This window comes from Chiloscyllium plagiosum, unplaced genomic scaffold (genome assembly GCF_004010195.1).
Source record: "Chiloscyllium plagiosum isolate BGI_BamShark_2017 unplaced genomic scaffold, ASM401019v2 scaf_5233, whole genome shotgun sequence".
Lineage (NCBI taxonomy): Eukaryota > Metazoa > Chordata > Chondrichthyes > Orectolobiformes > Hemiscylliidae > Chiloscyllium > Chiloscyllium plagiosum.
The window spans coordinates 17,017-32,021 of NW_025214273.1; the positions used below are offsets into that span (position 1 = coordinate 17,017).

The following is a 15,005-nucleotide window of genomic DNA, read 5'->3' on the forward strand; positions in this document are numbered from 1 at the left end:
GAGGCTGTGGGGGTATGAGGCTGTGGGGGTATGACGCTGTGGAGGTATGAGGCAGTGGGGGTATGAGGCAGTGGGGGTATGAGGCTGTGGGGGTATGAGGCAGCGGAGGTATGAGGCAGTGGCATTCAAGACGCACCTGGACAGATACAGTAAGATATGGTTCCTCGAAGTGGAAACAGTCTTAGTATGGAAGGGCAAAATGTATCAGCGCAGGCTTGGCAGGGCCGAAGGGCCTGTACCTGTGCTGAATTATTCATTGTACCTTGTTCCAATAAGTAAGAACTAAAATGAAGAGTTCCAATTCGCTGTCTGTCTTTCAGGAATGGCCTGCAGTCGCTCCAAACTGGCTTTCCCCGTGAGGGCTTGATCTCTCAATCGTGAGTGTGGTGCTGGAAAAGCACAGTAGGTCAGGCAGCATCCGAGGAGCAGGAGAATTGCTGCTGGTCTGTGTGTTGCTACTTTCCGTCTCCCTCTCCTCTTTGAATAAGGTATCTTTAAACTAAAGAACTGCGTATGCTGGAAATCGGAAACAAAAGCAGAGATTGCCGGAGGATCTCAGCAGGTCTGACAGCGTCTGTAGAGAGAGGAAAAACAATCAGAGTTAACACTTCAGATCCAATGACTCTTTTTCAAAAAGTTCAAAGCGTCAACTCTGCTTTTTCTCTCCACAGATGCTGCCAGAACCACAGAGTTTTTCCACCAATTTCTGTTTCTGATTTCCAGCAGACACAGTTCTTTTGAAGATTAAAAAGGGAGGAAAGCCAGAAAGTAGGAAACTAGAGACCGGTTAGTTTAAGAAAGTGCCATTGGGAAATTGTTGGAATCCGTTATTAAGGAAGTAATAACAGGTCATTTTGAAAGTTAAAATACAGTCCGTCAGAGTCAGTGTGGTTTTGTGAAGGATGAATCATGTTTGGCTAATTTGCTAGCATTCTTTGAAGATGTAACAAGCAAGGTGGATAATCGGGATCCTGGAAATTTAGCATAACAGGACTTCCAGAAGGTATTTGATAAGGTTAACACCCAAGATAAGATCACAAGGGGTTAGGAGTCATTTATTAGCTTGGATAGAGAATTGGCTAACTAACAGAAAGCAGAGAGTCAGGATAAAAGGGATTTTTTTCTGGTTGGCAAACTGTAACTAATGGGGTTCCATAGATTTGGTTAACTGTTTACAATCTGATGAAGGGCTTTTGCCCGAAACGTTGATTTTCCTGCTCCTCGGATGCTGCCTGACCTGTTATGCTTTTCCAGCATCACACTCTCGACTCTAATGTGTAGTCCTCACTTGGATTGTAGGAGGAAACCAGAGCACCCGGAGGGAACCCATCTGTAGTCCTCACTTTTGCCTATATACAATCTACGTTAATGAATTGGATGCAGGGATAGAAAATGCTATCGGCAAATTTACATATGGGTCGAGAGAGTGGTGCCGGAAAAGCACAGCAGGTCAGGCAGCATCCGAGGAGCAGGAGAATCAACGTTTCAGGCAAAAGCCTGTTATCAGGAATGGTGAATCAATCCTGATGAAGGGCTTTTGCCTGAAACATTGATTCTCCTGCTCCTCGGATGCTGCCTGACCTGCTGTGCTTTTCCGGCACCACACTCTCGTCTCTAATCTCCAGCATCTGCAGTCTTCACTTTGTCTAGATTTGCATATGGCACTAAAATAGGTAAGAAAGTAAGTTGCAATGAGGAAATAAGCAATTTACAAACGGATGTAGATAGCTCAGGTGAACAGGCCAACCTCTGGGAGCTGGAGGTTAATGTGGAGGTTATCCACTCTGATCGATGGAACAGAACAGCAGCATTTCATCCACACAGAGAGAAATTTTGAAATGCACGAGCTCTGTGTCCTTGTGCATGAATCACAGAAAACTAGGATGTAGGGACAGCAGGGAACAAGGAAGGCAAACTGGAATTTTGGCATCTATTGTGAAGGAATAGAGTGTTAAAATAGGGAAGTGTTGCTGCAACTGTACAAGGCAGTAGTGAGACAGCAGCTGGAGTATTGGTCTCGTTACTTAAGGAGGGATGGAGTTGTATTCAGTCGGAGTTCACTAGATTGATTCCAGAGATGAGGGGTTTGTCTTATGAAGAGGGAGTGACCACTTTAGGCCTATCATCTCTAGAGTTTAGAAGAATAATTGACGATCTAACTGATAGATGCCAATAGAGGGCGGCACGGTGGCACAGTGGTTAGCACTGCTGCCTCTGAGCACCAGGGACCCAGATTTGATTCCAGCCTCGGGCGACTGTCTGTGCGGAATTTGCACATTCTCCCCATGTCTGTCTGGGTTCCCTCCGGGTGCTCTGGTTTCCTCCTACAATCCAAAAAAGATGTGCAGGTTAGGGTGAATTGGCCGTGTTAAATTGCCCATAGTAATAGTCAGAGGGAAATGGGTCTGGGTGGGTCACTCTTCGGAGGGTCAGTGTGGACTGGTTGGGACGAAGGGCCTTTTTCTCCACACTGTACGGAAACTAATCTTAGATGTTAAAGAATAGTTGTGGAAAGCATCTTTCCTCATACGGGTCAATCTCGAATGAAAGGTTATTGTTTTAGAATAAGGGGTAGCAGATTTAAAACAGAGATGGAAGCCATGTTGAGGTTGTACAGGACATTGGATAAGCTTCTTCTGGAGCAGTTCCAGTTGGCCCGTTATAGGAAGGAGAGGGTTCAGAAGGGACTTATTATCACGATATTGCTGGGTATGGAAAGTTTGAGTTATAAATAAACGCTGGATAGGCTGGGACTTTTTTCCACTGGAGTGTAGCAGGTTGAAAGGCGACCTGATAGCAATTTATCAAATAATGAAAGGTATAGCTAGAGTTAATGGTAACTGTCTTGTCCCCAAGATGGGGGATTTCAAGATGAGGGGGCACACATTTAAGGTGAGGGGAGGGAGAGTTTAGAAAAGACACGAGGGGCACAGTTTTAACACAGTGTGGAATGAGCTTCCAGAGAAAGTGGTGGGTGCAGGGTACAGTTACAGCATTTAAAAGACATTAGCATAAGTACATGAAAAGGAACGATTAGGAAGAATATGGGCCAGGAGCAGGCAGGCGGGCGCAACTAGTTTACTTTGGAATTATGTTCAGCATGGACTAGTTGGACCAAAATGTCTATTTCTGTACTGTATGACTCTATGAGGAGAAATTACTCCTCTCAGAGGGTAGTGAATGTGTGGAACTCACTACCCCAGAATGCAGTGGATGCTGGGACATTGAGTACTTTTAAGGAGGAGATAGACAGATTTTTAATTCGTTGAAGGGTTCCGGGGAGCGGGCAGGAAAGTGGAGTTGTTGCTGAGACGAGATCACCCACGATTGTGTTAAATGGCGGAACAGGGTCGAGGGGCTGAATGGTCTACTCCTGCTCCTAAAGAATGGGAGACTTCTGCTGGTGTATCTTGTCCCTATGAGGCGAGATTGAGAAGACTGGTCCTGTCATCTCTGGAGTTCAGAAAAATGAGAGGCGATCTTGTTGAAGCATACCAATTTTGAACTGAAATGAATCACCTTTATTGTCACCCAATACTCAAATGAGTACAACGAAAAGTTCATAATAAAATAGCCTTTATTGTCTCGCGCACTCGAATGGGCCCAATGAAGAGTTTATTAGTTGCCACTTACAATGCCATCTTAGGTACAAAGGGACCTAGGTATAATCCTTAGTTACAGAATCGAGAAATGAAGGGGAAAAAAAAGGTTACATTCCAGCTAGACACCATATAATATAGGTTAGAAAAGCAAAGTTAAAAAGACAAGACACATTTTCACGTGGTGGGAAAGGGGACATACCGAAAGGACGGTTCCCTTGGTTTGGAGTGTCCAGAACCAGGCCACAAAGTCTCAGCGTGAGAGATACTGTTATGGTAATCTTTGCCCTTTATTTATTGGTTGAGGGCGTGGCTGGCTAGGCAGCGTGTATTGCTCATTCCTAATCGCCCCGAGGGCAGTTCAGAGTCAACCACGTTGCTGTGAATCTGGAGTCACATGTAGGCCGGGCCAGGCAAGGATGACAGTTTCCTTCCCTAAAGGACATTAGTGAAACAGATGGGCTTTTTTCCAACAGTCGACAATGGATTAATCATCATCATTAGGCTCTTAGAGTCATGGAGATGTACAGTACAGATTCAGACCCATCGGTGCAACTCGTCCATGCTGACCAGATATCATGAACTAATCTAGTCCCATTTGCCAGCATTAGGACCATATCCCTCTAAACCCTTCCTATTCTTGTACCCATCCAGATGCCTTTTAAACACTGTAATTATACCAGCCTCCACCACTTTCTCTGGCCGTAATTCCAGACATATTTTTTATTGAATTCAAATTCCACTCTTTGAGAATTCAAATTCAGGTCCCTAAAACATTATCCGGGTCTCTGGTTTAACAGTCCGGTGATAATACCACTGGGCGGCACGATGGCACAGTGGTTAGCACTGCTGCCTCACAGCGCCAGAGACCCGGATTCAATTCCCGCCTCAGGCGACTGACTGTGTGGAGTTTGCACATTGTCCCCGTGTCTGCGTGGGTTTCCTCCGGGTGCTCCGGTTTCCTCCCACAGTCCAAAGATGTGCAGGTCAGGTGAATTGGCCATGCTAAATTGCCCGTAGTGTTAGGTAAGGGGTAAATGTGTGGGTGGGTTGCGCTTCAGCGGGGCGGTGTGGACTTGTTGGGCCGAAGGGCCTGATTCCACACTGTAAGTAATCTAATCTAATCTAATCTAATCTAGGCTGTCGTCTCCCCACCCCCATGAGTAAATGTTGACTACTAATATTCAACTTACATCATCTGATTTTAATGCCTGAAATCTTCTTGCACTAAGGTGGTTTTTAAAGCCAACATGTGCTGATCTAAAATGGCTGCTGTTGTCACCTGACCACAGATGATGTAAATCCAGGGAACCCATACAAGATATACTCTGAAATTACCACTTCATCCAAAACACAGTGAAACTAGGCAATAACGTCAGTATCAAAGTATTTGCATGACCTGCCTGATTCATATTGGCATGGTACTGCAAATGAAATGAAATGTTGCCTGCAAGTTTAGAAACGAAAAGGAGAATCGATGTTTCGGGCATAAGCCCTTCTTCAGGAATCCTGAAGAAGGGCTTATGCCCGAAACGTCGATTCTCCTGTTCCCTGGATGCTGCCTGACCTGCTGCGCTTTTCCAGCAACACATTTTCAGCTCCGATCTCCAGCATCTGCAGTCCTCACTTTCTCCTGCAAGTTTAGAAAGTCAATGGAGCTAGACTCAGGAATGTATAAACCATTCACATTTCAGCAGATCTGTGCAGCAGAGCAGGGAGAGAGATGGATAAATGAGATTGATAGCAGCAAAACCTGGCTGTCTCTCTTTCTCTCTCACCCTCCTTTGTGTTGTTTCTTCTCTTAAAATATTCACTGTACCTAGCTGCCTGGTGGCAAAAATACTTGGGGGGAAACTACCATTCTCTGAGCTATTTCGGCTTCGAAACATTTCACTACCGCTGCGAAAATGAGATAAACAGTGATGGAGTCAGTATTCACTCTCACAACTCAAAGATATGAAGAACTTTAAAATGTATCTGCTTTTATCTTTGTGTTTGTACTGGACACCTTTCAAAACATGTGCCTCCCACCCCTGTCATCTTTTTAAATATATCATATGTGTCTGTGGGTGGGTGTCTGTGTGTGTGTGTCTGTGGGTGGTTGTCTGTGTGTGTATTTATCTGTCTGCGTGTGTGTGTGGATGTGTGGGTGTCTGTGCATGTGTGTCTGTGGGTGGGTGTCTGTGTGTGTGTCTGTATATTGTGGTTACATTTAAAGGCTGTTATTCCAAGAGAGAGAAAAAAATTACCATCTTTAATAAATGCCCTGTAATCAAAACTTCTCTGGTCTCAAAGAACATAATCAGTTGGCAATAAAACTCTTCATATTCTGGCCTAAAATGCCCCCGTGGCAAGATCAGACAATCACTCTGCGCTGTGCCTCAACTGAGTGAAATTGAGAATTTAGCAACATAATAAGATGAAGCTCTGGCAAAATTTCATTAACTTTCTCCAATGAACATCAGCTATATTTAATTTTTTTTTTCCCCTCAGACTAGGTTTAACAGGCATTATAAAATGCAGAATTGTAATATATCTCTCAGCTTCAATATGGATAAGATGCCAGAGATAATCTTCTGTCATTCATGAGGTAACAGCTAAAGTAATATTAAAATATAAAAATTCATGTTAGCAAGCAGGCAGTTTCCATTTTATTCTTTTAAGGGTGCAATTTTTAGCACCTTTGCGATTGTGATCATTCATATTTTAAAAGGTTTTATGGGGAATAATTTTTAAGGCGGAACTCGTTCATGATTTTTACTTGGATGGAAAGTTCTGTTTGCCTTTATATTTCAACATTACAAAGTCATGCTCACCACACATCACAGTACTTGGATTATGTCCAATTAATTTTTCTACATCCATAGAACTATCTGAAAGAATAAGTACCTTGTGGAGAAAATTTATGGCATTTCACAGGACGAAATGAAAATACTTTGTCCCTTTTCTTATTCAATTAAGATTACTCCTAACAGCGGGCGAGATCGTAAAAAAAAATTCCTCCTATTAGAATATCTACTAATTTATCTACATGTCTATCTCATAACCATAAATAATAACAGATATTCTATTCCATAGGATGGAACGATATCTTCATTGTCTCTCAGTCAAAAACATGGAACTCATTTTCAAACACAATAATTTTGAAGATTTAATAGAGGTGATCAAAGTTATGAGTGTTCTACAAGAGTAGAGAGGGGAAATTCTTTCTGACGGTAGGTGCATCAATATCCAGACGACATGGAATTAGATAATTGACAGTGAGTTGTTATAACCTGCTCTGCTCTGCCAGCAAAGTAGTACCAGCAAATTCAATGGTAAGTTTCAAAAAGGAATTCATGAGAAGCAAAACCAAGCAAGACTATGAGCAAGAAGCATGGAATGTGTCTCATTGAATAGCTCCGTCAAAGAACCAACACAGGCAGGATGGTTGGTTGACATCACATGGTTACTCAGTAATCATTACGTATACAGTTGAACATAATCAAAGTAACAACAGAACATGGAGCATTAAGATATTTGGAGATAGGGACAAGTAGTGATTAAGATTAACATCCTCAGGAGCAAATGCAGAGCCTGGATATGAGGGAAATGAAGCAAGGAAAAGGAAGACAATAAATGCCATAATCTTGGCCTGCAGTGCACTGTCACAAAGAAGCTGTCTGAGCATATAAGATTCTTGGTGCTCCACGAGACTACATCTATCCAGGTAAATGCTAAGTATTGTCCTCTCATTAATGAAGATCTCATAGCACACTATACTGGTTTCCATGCCCTGACAGTAGCTGTTCAAGTCACTGTGTTAATTAACTTTTTCACTTCTGGCTCATTCCCAGGAACAGCTGCAAGATGTGGTCTCTCTAGCGGCAGACTAATGGCCTGCTGGGAAAGCTGGGAAGTAAATAACATTTCCAATGGATGACGATTCTTGAATGCAAAGAGCCGTAGGATCCCCTCTATTATTGGGTTCCCAGAGTTGCATGGTATCCTTGATTGTACCAACGTGTCTATCAGTACGCCGAGTGAAGGATCAGTGATATTCACCAACAGCAAGATCTTCCATTTGTTCAAATTTCAGCTGGACCATGGTCACAAGATGTGTGAAGGGTAAAGGTATGGCACTTCCAGAAGCAGCTATACTGACATCAATGCAGATACATCAATGAGATCAACTGCATGTACAGTCCTCAAGTCAGAGGGTCAAAGGGGCTTGGCTTTTTTATTCATTCATAGGATGTGGGTGTTACCAGATTTGCCAGTGTTTATTGCCCACTTCTATCTGCCCTTGAGAAGGTGGTGATAAATCGCTTTCTTGACAGCTGTAGGTAAACCCACAAGCTATTAAGGAGGCAGTTTTCGGGTCTTACCTTGCAATACTGAAGGAATGATGATACATTTCTAAGTCAAGATAGTAAGTGGTTTGGAAGGGAACTTGCATATGACGATGTTCCCATGTTTCAGCTGCTCTTGTCTTTCTAGATAGTAGTGGTCATGCATTTGACCAGCGTTACCTAAGGAGCCTTGGTGAATTCCACAGAGTATGTTGCAGATGGTGCACACTTCTGCTACAGAACTTTGCTGATTGTAGAAGTAAATGTTTATAGATGTTGCAGCAATCATGCGGCTGCTTTGTCCTGGATGGTGTCAAGCTTCTTGAGTGTTGTTGGAGGTGCACCCATTCAGGTAAGTGGGGAATATTTCATCACCTGACTTGTGCCATGTAGTTGGCGGACATGCTTTTGGAGGGTCAGGAAGTAAGTAGCTTGGTGCAGATCTCCTAGCCTCAGGATTCCTGCTCTTGTCACCATATTTATACGCCTCATCCAGTTTAGCTTCTGATCAATGGTAATCCCCAGAATAATGATAGCAAAGGGTTCAGTAATGGAAATGTCATTGAATGTCAATGGGTGATGACTGGATTTTCTCTTGCTGGAAATGGTGATTACCTGACACTTGTGTGTTATGAATGTTACTTGTCACTTATCAATACAAACCTGGAACACGACAATGATGATGAATACAACCTATGTGGCTGACACACTCATCTGTCTCATTGACTGCATTAATGGGCACAATGGATCACTAAAGGACACTGTTTGCTGGGGCACAACTTAGATATGTTCTGTGCATCGACAGAGTGTGATATACATTTTGTGTATTTCAGTGCACTGTTCCCGCATCCACTCACAGTGCTGTCATGTGTATCACTCCAGGACACTGGCCTCTCTCTCAATGGTAGAGTTTATGTGCTCAGAGCCCTGACCCTTTGGATCATTTAGGAGTTGATTAGATTTTCCTATGCTCAGGGAATGACCCTGCAATGCTTTGGAGGGAATTGTACGCTTAGTGAAATTCTACAACATATCTTGTAGATGGTACACACTGCTGCTACTGCACATCAGTGATGGAGGCAGTGAATGTGGTGGAGGTCAGGGGAGTTACTGATCAAAGTGAAACCACCTTGCTTGAAACCCGGCATGTACCTCCAACTCATATTTGTCCTCCATTCTCCAAGCACGACTGCCCACACTTTATGTCTCATCTCCTCCTGGTCACTAGTAACATACTCCTCATGCACTGCTACCTGACCTCAATACACGTGTGGATCCATCAGTGTGAGTGAATCTGCTCTGGTGAGGGATAGCACATGTACAATATGTTGGTGCTGGCTCTGCTGCATCAGTTCCATGAAAGGCTACTCTCCTTCTCCCCAGCCCTTATCACTCCAATCCCTCCGCCCCCGTGTGTGTGTGTCTGGGGGTGTATGGGTGTGTGTGTGTCTGGGGGTGTATGGGTGTGTGTGTGTCTGGGGGTGTATGGGTGTGTGTGTGTCTGGGGGTGTATGGGTGTGTGTGTGTCTGGGGGTGTATGGGTGTGTGTGTGTCTGGGGGTGTATGGGTGTGTGTGTGTCTGGGGGTGTATGGGTGTGTGTGTGTCTGGGGGTGTATGGGTGTGTGTGTGTCTGGGGGTGTATGGGTGTGTGTGTGTCTGGGGGTGTATGGGTGTGTGTGTGTCTGGGGGTGTATGGGTGTGTGTGTGTCTGGGGGTGTATGGGTGTGTGTGTGTCTGGGGGTGTATGGGTGTGTGTGTGTCTGGGGGTGTATGGGTGTGTGTGTGTCTGGGGGTGTATGGGTGTGTGTGTGTCTGGGGGTGTATGGGTGTGTGTGTGTCTGGGGGTGTATGGGTGTGTGTGTGTCTGGGGGTGTATGGGTGTGTGTGTGTCTGGGGGTGTATGGGTGTGTGTGTGTCTGGGGGTGTATGGGTGTGTGTGTGTCTGGGGGTGTATGGGTGTGTGTGTGTCTGGGGGTGTATGGGTGTGTGTGTGTCTGGGGGTGTATGGGTGTGTGTGTGTCTGGGGGTGTATGGGTGTGTGTGTGTCTGGGGGTGTATGGGTGTGTGTGTGTCTGGGGGTGTATGGGTGTGTGTGTGTCTGGGGGTGTATGGGTGTGTGTGTGTCTGGGGGTGTATGGGTGTGTGTGTGTCTGGGGGTGTATGGGTGTGTGTGTGTCTGGGGGTGTATGGGTGTGTGTGTGTCTGGGGGTGTATGGGTGTGTGTGTGTCTGGGGGTGTATGGGTGTGTGTGTGTCTGGGGGTGTATGGGTGTGTGTGTGTCTGGGGGTGTATGGGTGTGTGTGTGTCTGGGGGTGTATGGGTGTGTGTGTGTCTGGGGGTGTATGGGTGTGTGTGTGTCTGGGGGTGTATGGGTGTGTGTGTGTCTGGGGGTGTATGGGTGTGTGTGTGTCTGGGGGTGTATGGGTGTGTGTGTGTCTGGGGGTGTATGGGTGTGTGTGTGTCTGGGGGTGTATGGGTGTGTGTGTGTCTGGGGGTGTATGGGTGTGTGTGTGTCTGGGGGTGTATGGGTGTGTGTGTGTCTGGGGGTGTATGGGTGTGTGTGTGTCTGGGGGTGTATGGGTGTGTGTGTGTCTGGGGGTGTATGGGTGTGTGTGTGTCTGGGGGTGTATGGGTGTGTGTGTGTCTGGGGGTGTATGGGTGTGTGTGTGTCTGGGGGTGTATGGGTGTGTGTGTGTCTGGGGGTGTATGGGTGTGTGTGTGTCTGGGGGTGTATGGGTGTGTGTGTGTCTGGGGGTGTATGGGTGTGTGTGTGTCTGGGGGTGTATGGGTGTGTGTGTGTCTGGGGGTGTATGGGTGTGTGTGTGTCTGGGGGTGTATGGGTGTGTGTGTGTCTGGGGGTGTATGGGTGTGTGTGTGTCTGGGGGTGTATGGGTGTGTGTGTGTCTGGGGGTGTATGGGTGTGTGTGTGTCTGGGGGTGTATGGGTGTGTGTGTGTCTGGGGGTGTATGGGTGTGTGTGTGTCTGGGGGTGTATGGGTGTGTGTGTGTCTGGGGGTGTATGGGTGTGTGTGTGTCTGGGGGTGTATGGGTGTGTGTGTGTCTGGGGGTGTATGGGTGTGTGTGTGTCTGGGGGTGTATGGGTGTGTGTGTGTCTGGGGGTGTATGGGTGTGTGTGTGTCTGGGGGTGTATGGGTGTGTGTGTGTCTGGGGGTGTATGGGTGTGTGTGTGTCTGGGGGTGTATGGGTGTGTGTGTGTCTGGGGGTGTATGGGTGTGTGTGTGTCTGGGGGTGTATGGGTGTGTGTGTGTCTGGGGGTGTATGGGTGTGTGTGTGTCTGGGGGTGTATGGGTGTGTGTGTGTCTGGGGGTGTATGGGTGTGTGTGTGTCTGGGGGTGTATGGGTGTGTGTGTGTCTGGGGGTGTATGGGTGTGTGTGTGTCTGGGGGTGTATGGGTGTGTGTGTGTCTGGGGGTGTATGGGTGTGTGTGTGTCTGGGGGTGTATGGGTGTGTGTGTGTCTGGGGGTGTATGGGTGTGTGTGTGTCTGGGGGTGTATGGGTGTGTGTGTGTCTGGGGGTGTATGGGTGTGTGTGTGTCTGGGGGTGTATGGGTGTGTGTGTGTCTGGGGGTGTATGGGTGTGTGTGTGTCTGGGGGTGTATGGGTGTGTGTGTGTCTGGGGGTGTATGGGTGTGTGTGTGTCTGGGGGTGTATGGGTGTGTGTGTGTCTGGGGGTGTATGGGTGTGTGTGTGTCTGGGGGTGTATGGGTGTGTGTGTGTCTGGGGGTGTATGGGTGTGTGTGTGTCTGGGGGTATATGGGTATGTGTGTGTGTGTGTGTGTGTGTGTGTGTGCGCGCGCCTCCCTGTCTCACAGCTGTCAGAAAACCGATTTGCAAAACTGAAAGAGAAATGCTGTGTCAGTTTTAGGCAGTCTTTTGGTGGCTCATGGGCTATGTCGCGCGCGCCTCCCTGTCTCACAGCTGTCAGAAAACCGATTTGCAAAACTGAAAGAGAAATGCTGTGTCAGTTTTAGGCAGTCTTTTGGTGGCTCATGGGCTATGTCAGTAGATGAACGGTAAACATTTTAAGTCTCTTTTCCCAACCATTTTCCTTTGCAGCAAATTTGAAGAGGCTGCATTTCCAGTATGATCAGAGTAAAGCTCAGACTGAGAGGTAAGAGAGGACTCAACCCCATTAACAAGCATCTCAACAAGGTAACCTATGATGGACTTTACCTGGCCGGCTGAGCCGGTTGAATATGTTTGTCAAAGTGAAATTGTCTCCTTTTGAGGCTTTGACCAAGGAAGACTGTTGACAGTTTTGCCCCCCAGGCGCAGCACCCTGTCTCCTCCTCTCCTGCATTCCTGGTATTCCCCATTACCCTTGACCCCACTAAACTGGGTGTGCGATGCTTGGCACAGTGAGGACCGGGAGACGATTTTGGTGCGAGCCAGCAGGCAGAGTTCTCTCTGGATCAGTCCACCCCAGCACAGAGTCTACTTCAGCGCTCATAAAGCCTGACTGTCACCCTGTTGGAGGTCAGCACAGAGCGCCGTCTGGAATTGGCCCCGTTTGTCGGATGGTGGTGACAGTTACAGCACAGATGGAGGCTATCCAGCCCTCTGAATCCATGCTGGCTGTCTGCAAGAACAACTCAGTTCAGCCCCACTCCCCACAGCTAAAGGCCCAATTGATTCTGCCTCTGCCACACTCTTGGGCAGTGCATTTCAGACCCGTGACCACTCGCTGTGTGAGAAAATAGTCCTTGCCTTTGATTCGTTTGCCGCACACCTTGTTCAAGAGTGCTGTCCCTCGAGAGGTAGTGAGACTGGTGGACCAAGGCTGCCCGCTGCAGCGATGTGCGCTGCTGATGCATGCAAGGAGCGTGAACATCGGAATGCAGGAGCCGCTGCACTGTGACATAGTGGTGCTGCAGTTCTCAGTGTGAAACTCCCCAGGGTTTAATCAGGACCTGACACTGAGATGGCCAATCTGCAACGGGCCTTTCGCCAACGACCCTGACTGCCGGTTTCTGCTTCGGCAGTTCAGAGTGCCGGTACAGAAGGCAAGGCCTGGTGGGGGGGGGGGATGATGTCACTGGACACATCTGATCCATCGGCCATTGCCAGACAACGCTGGTCGCTACGGCCATAAGCGACCCCCTTTCCACCCGTCCCCTGAAATGTTAACAGTACTGTGTGCGATTTCCTTAGACAGCTGGATGTGAGCCGAGAGAGCAAACAAAGAATTGAGGCGCTAGCTGCCCAGATTGAGGAAGAGAAGCTGAAGAGGAAGAGAGAAAGGTAAGAAGGAGGGGTGAGAAGTCAGCCCATCGAGCCCCTGCCTGACAAGAATATGGAGACTCTCAGCTACCGTTCCCCCCAGCCCCTCCCATTTATCTCTCTACCCCCTTGGCTCACAAGCCTCATTCCTGATTGAGGGCTCTTGCCCGAAACGTCCTCGGATGCTGCCTGACCGGATGTGCTTTTCCAGCACCACACCCTTGACTCTGATCTCCAGCGTCTGCGGTCCACACTATCTTCAAGCAGGTAAGTTGCAGGCAGTACCTGGCCACTAAAAGTTACATCTGTCACACCCGAGACAGACATGGCGTTAATTCCTCCCACTGGCTGTACAGTGTCACTGAATTTTCACCAGCTTCTCCACCATCCTGCTTCCTCGAGTAGGCCTGAAGTAGGTCTAATTTAACCTGTCAGGAGTCCCAGGTGTTTGAGTGGGTTCGGGAACGTATGATATAACTCAATCGCGCACACCAAGCAGAGGCTCATGAGGCCAATTGCCTGGCTGTACAGTTTGTAACTTACTCCTTGACCGTGATGTTCCTGTCCACCAATCAGATTCATGAGTCATAGAGGTGTACAGCACGAAAACAGGTCCTTCAGCACAACTTACCCATGCCACCCAGTTTTCACAACTTAAACTTAGTCCCATTCCCTGCAATTGATCCATATTCCTCCATCCCGAGCATGTATCCTGTCAAAATGTTGCTTAAATGTCGAAATTAGCCGACTCTTAGTTTTTTTTTTCAAAAGAAGCTCAGTGTCCTGCCAAGTCGGTGAAAGGTGCCCACACCCAGGACCCTCTGAACCTGCAGCTCCCAGAACATACCTGGACTTTCCAGCCCCCAGCCTCCTGTCCTCCCTCCCAGCTGCCTCCTGTACATGGTCCTGGATTCCCAGGGATCAGGGTCCACTCTGCATCCAGCCTCAGCCAATGCTCTCCCTCTCTTTCATGAAACACACTGCGCCTCTAGGTCTGCCACTGAAATGTGATTAATGGTGTTACGTCTTTGTAAAGTGCAGCGCCGGGGTGGAGTTCTGAGCTTGGCTTAAGCGGCTCGTGCGTACGTAGCTCACGTTGTGCTCGCGGTTGTTAAAAGTTTTCAAAAATACTTATTGAGATGAATTGGGACAGATGTTGTGCTTCAAGCAATCTTCTTTAACTCTTCCAGGAACGCATTTGAGCAGCAACTTGAGGAACTCATCAGCAAGCACAAGTGGATGGCTGAATTTTACGTAAGAAAAATGGGACCGGGAACAAGAATACAAACATTAGGAGCAAGAGGAGGCCATTTGGCCCCTCAGCACTGCTCTGCCCTTCCTTCAGGCGATGACTGATCTGATGACTGAGCCTTTGTTCCAATCTCCCGTTTGTTCAACCACATACGTTTTTCTTTAAACAGACAATTGATAATAGTTTAATGATCCTCTTTGGACACTTAATTGCAGACTTTTATTGAATTCAAATTCCACCATCTGTCCTGGAAAGGTTCCTCATGGGAATTGAGGGATGGTACTCACATCCAAAAGCTACTGAAAATGATTTAGTTACAACCGTCATATATTGAGTAATCCAACATTGTACAACTGGCTTCCTGGCTGTGTGTCTCTGCTTCAGTTTAGCTTTATAACTCGGAAATAAATGGAATTGTCGGTTTTAGCCTGACGTGATTAGAGATCAGAGCTTAAAAATGTGTTGCTGGAAAAGCGCAGCAGGTCAGGCAGCATCCAAGGAGCAGGGGAATCGACGTTTCGGGCAAAAGCCCTTCTTCAGGAATGAGGAGGGTGTGCCAAGCAGGCTAAGATAAAGGGTAGGG

The 15,005-nt window shown here is 47.1% G+C and overlaps 1 protein-coding gene and 1 long non-coding RNA gene across 2 annotated transcripts in view; both read left to right on the forward strand.

Annotated features, from left to right (window-relative positions):
• LOC122547853 overlaps positions 1-571 on the forward strand; it is an 8,333-nt gene extending 7,762 nt beyond the window's left edge. The window contains exon 3 of the long non-coding RNA XR_006311106.1: positions 52-571. This is a non-coding gene — a long non-coding RNA (uncharacterized LOC122547853). The remainder of the gene's footprint in view (positions 1-51) is intronic.
• The window catches only part of LOC122547852 (synaptonemal complex central element protein 1-like), a gene marked incomplete at its 5' end in the record, with an annotated part of 34,979 nt that overhangs the window by 15,335 nt on the left and 4,639 nt on the right, over positions 1-15,005 (forward strand). Inside the window, 3 exons of the mRNA XM_043686421.1 lie at positions 12,007-12,061; positions 13,102-13,191; positions 14,361-14,424. Coding sequence (XP_043542356.1) covers positions 12,007-12,061; positions 13,102-13,191; positions 14,361-14,424 — 209 coding nt within the window. The remainder of the gene's footprint in view (positions 1-12,006; positions 12,062-13,101; positions 13,192-14,360; positions 14,425-15,005) is intronic.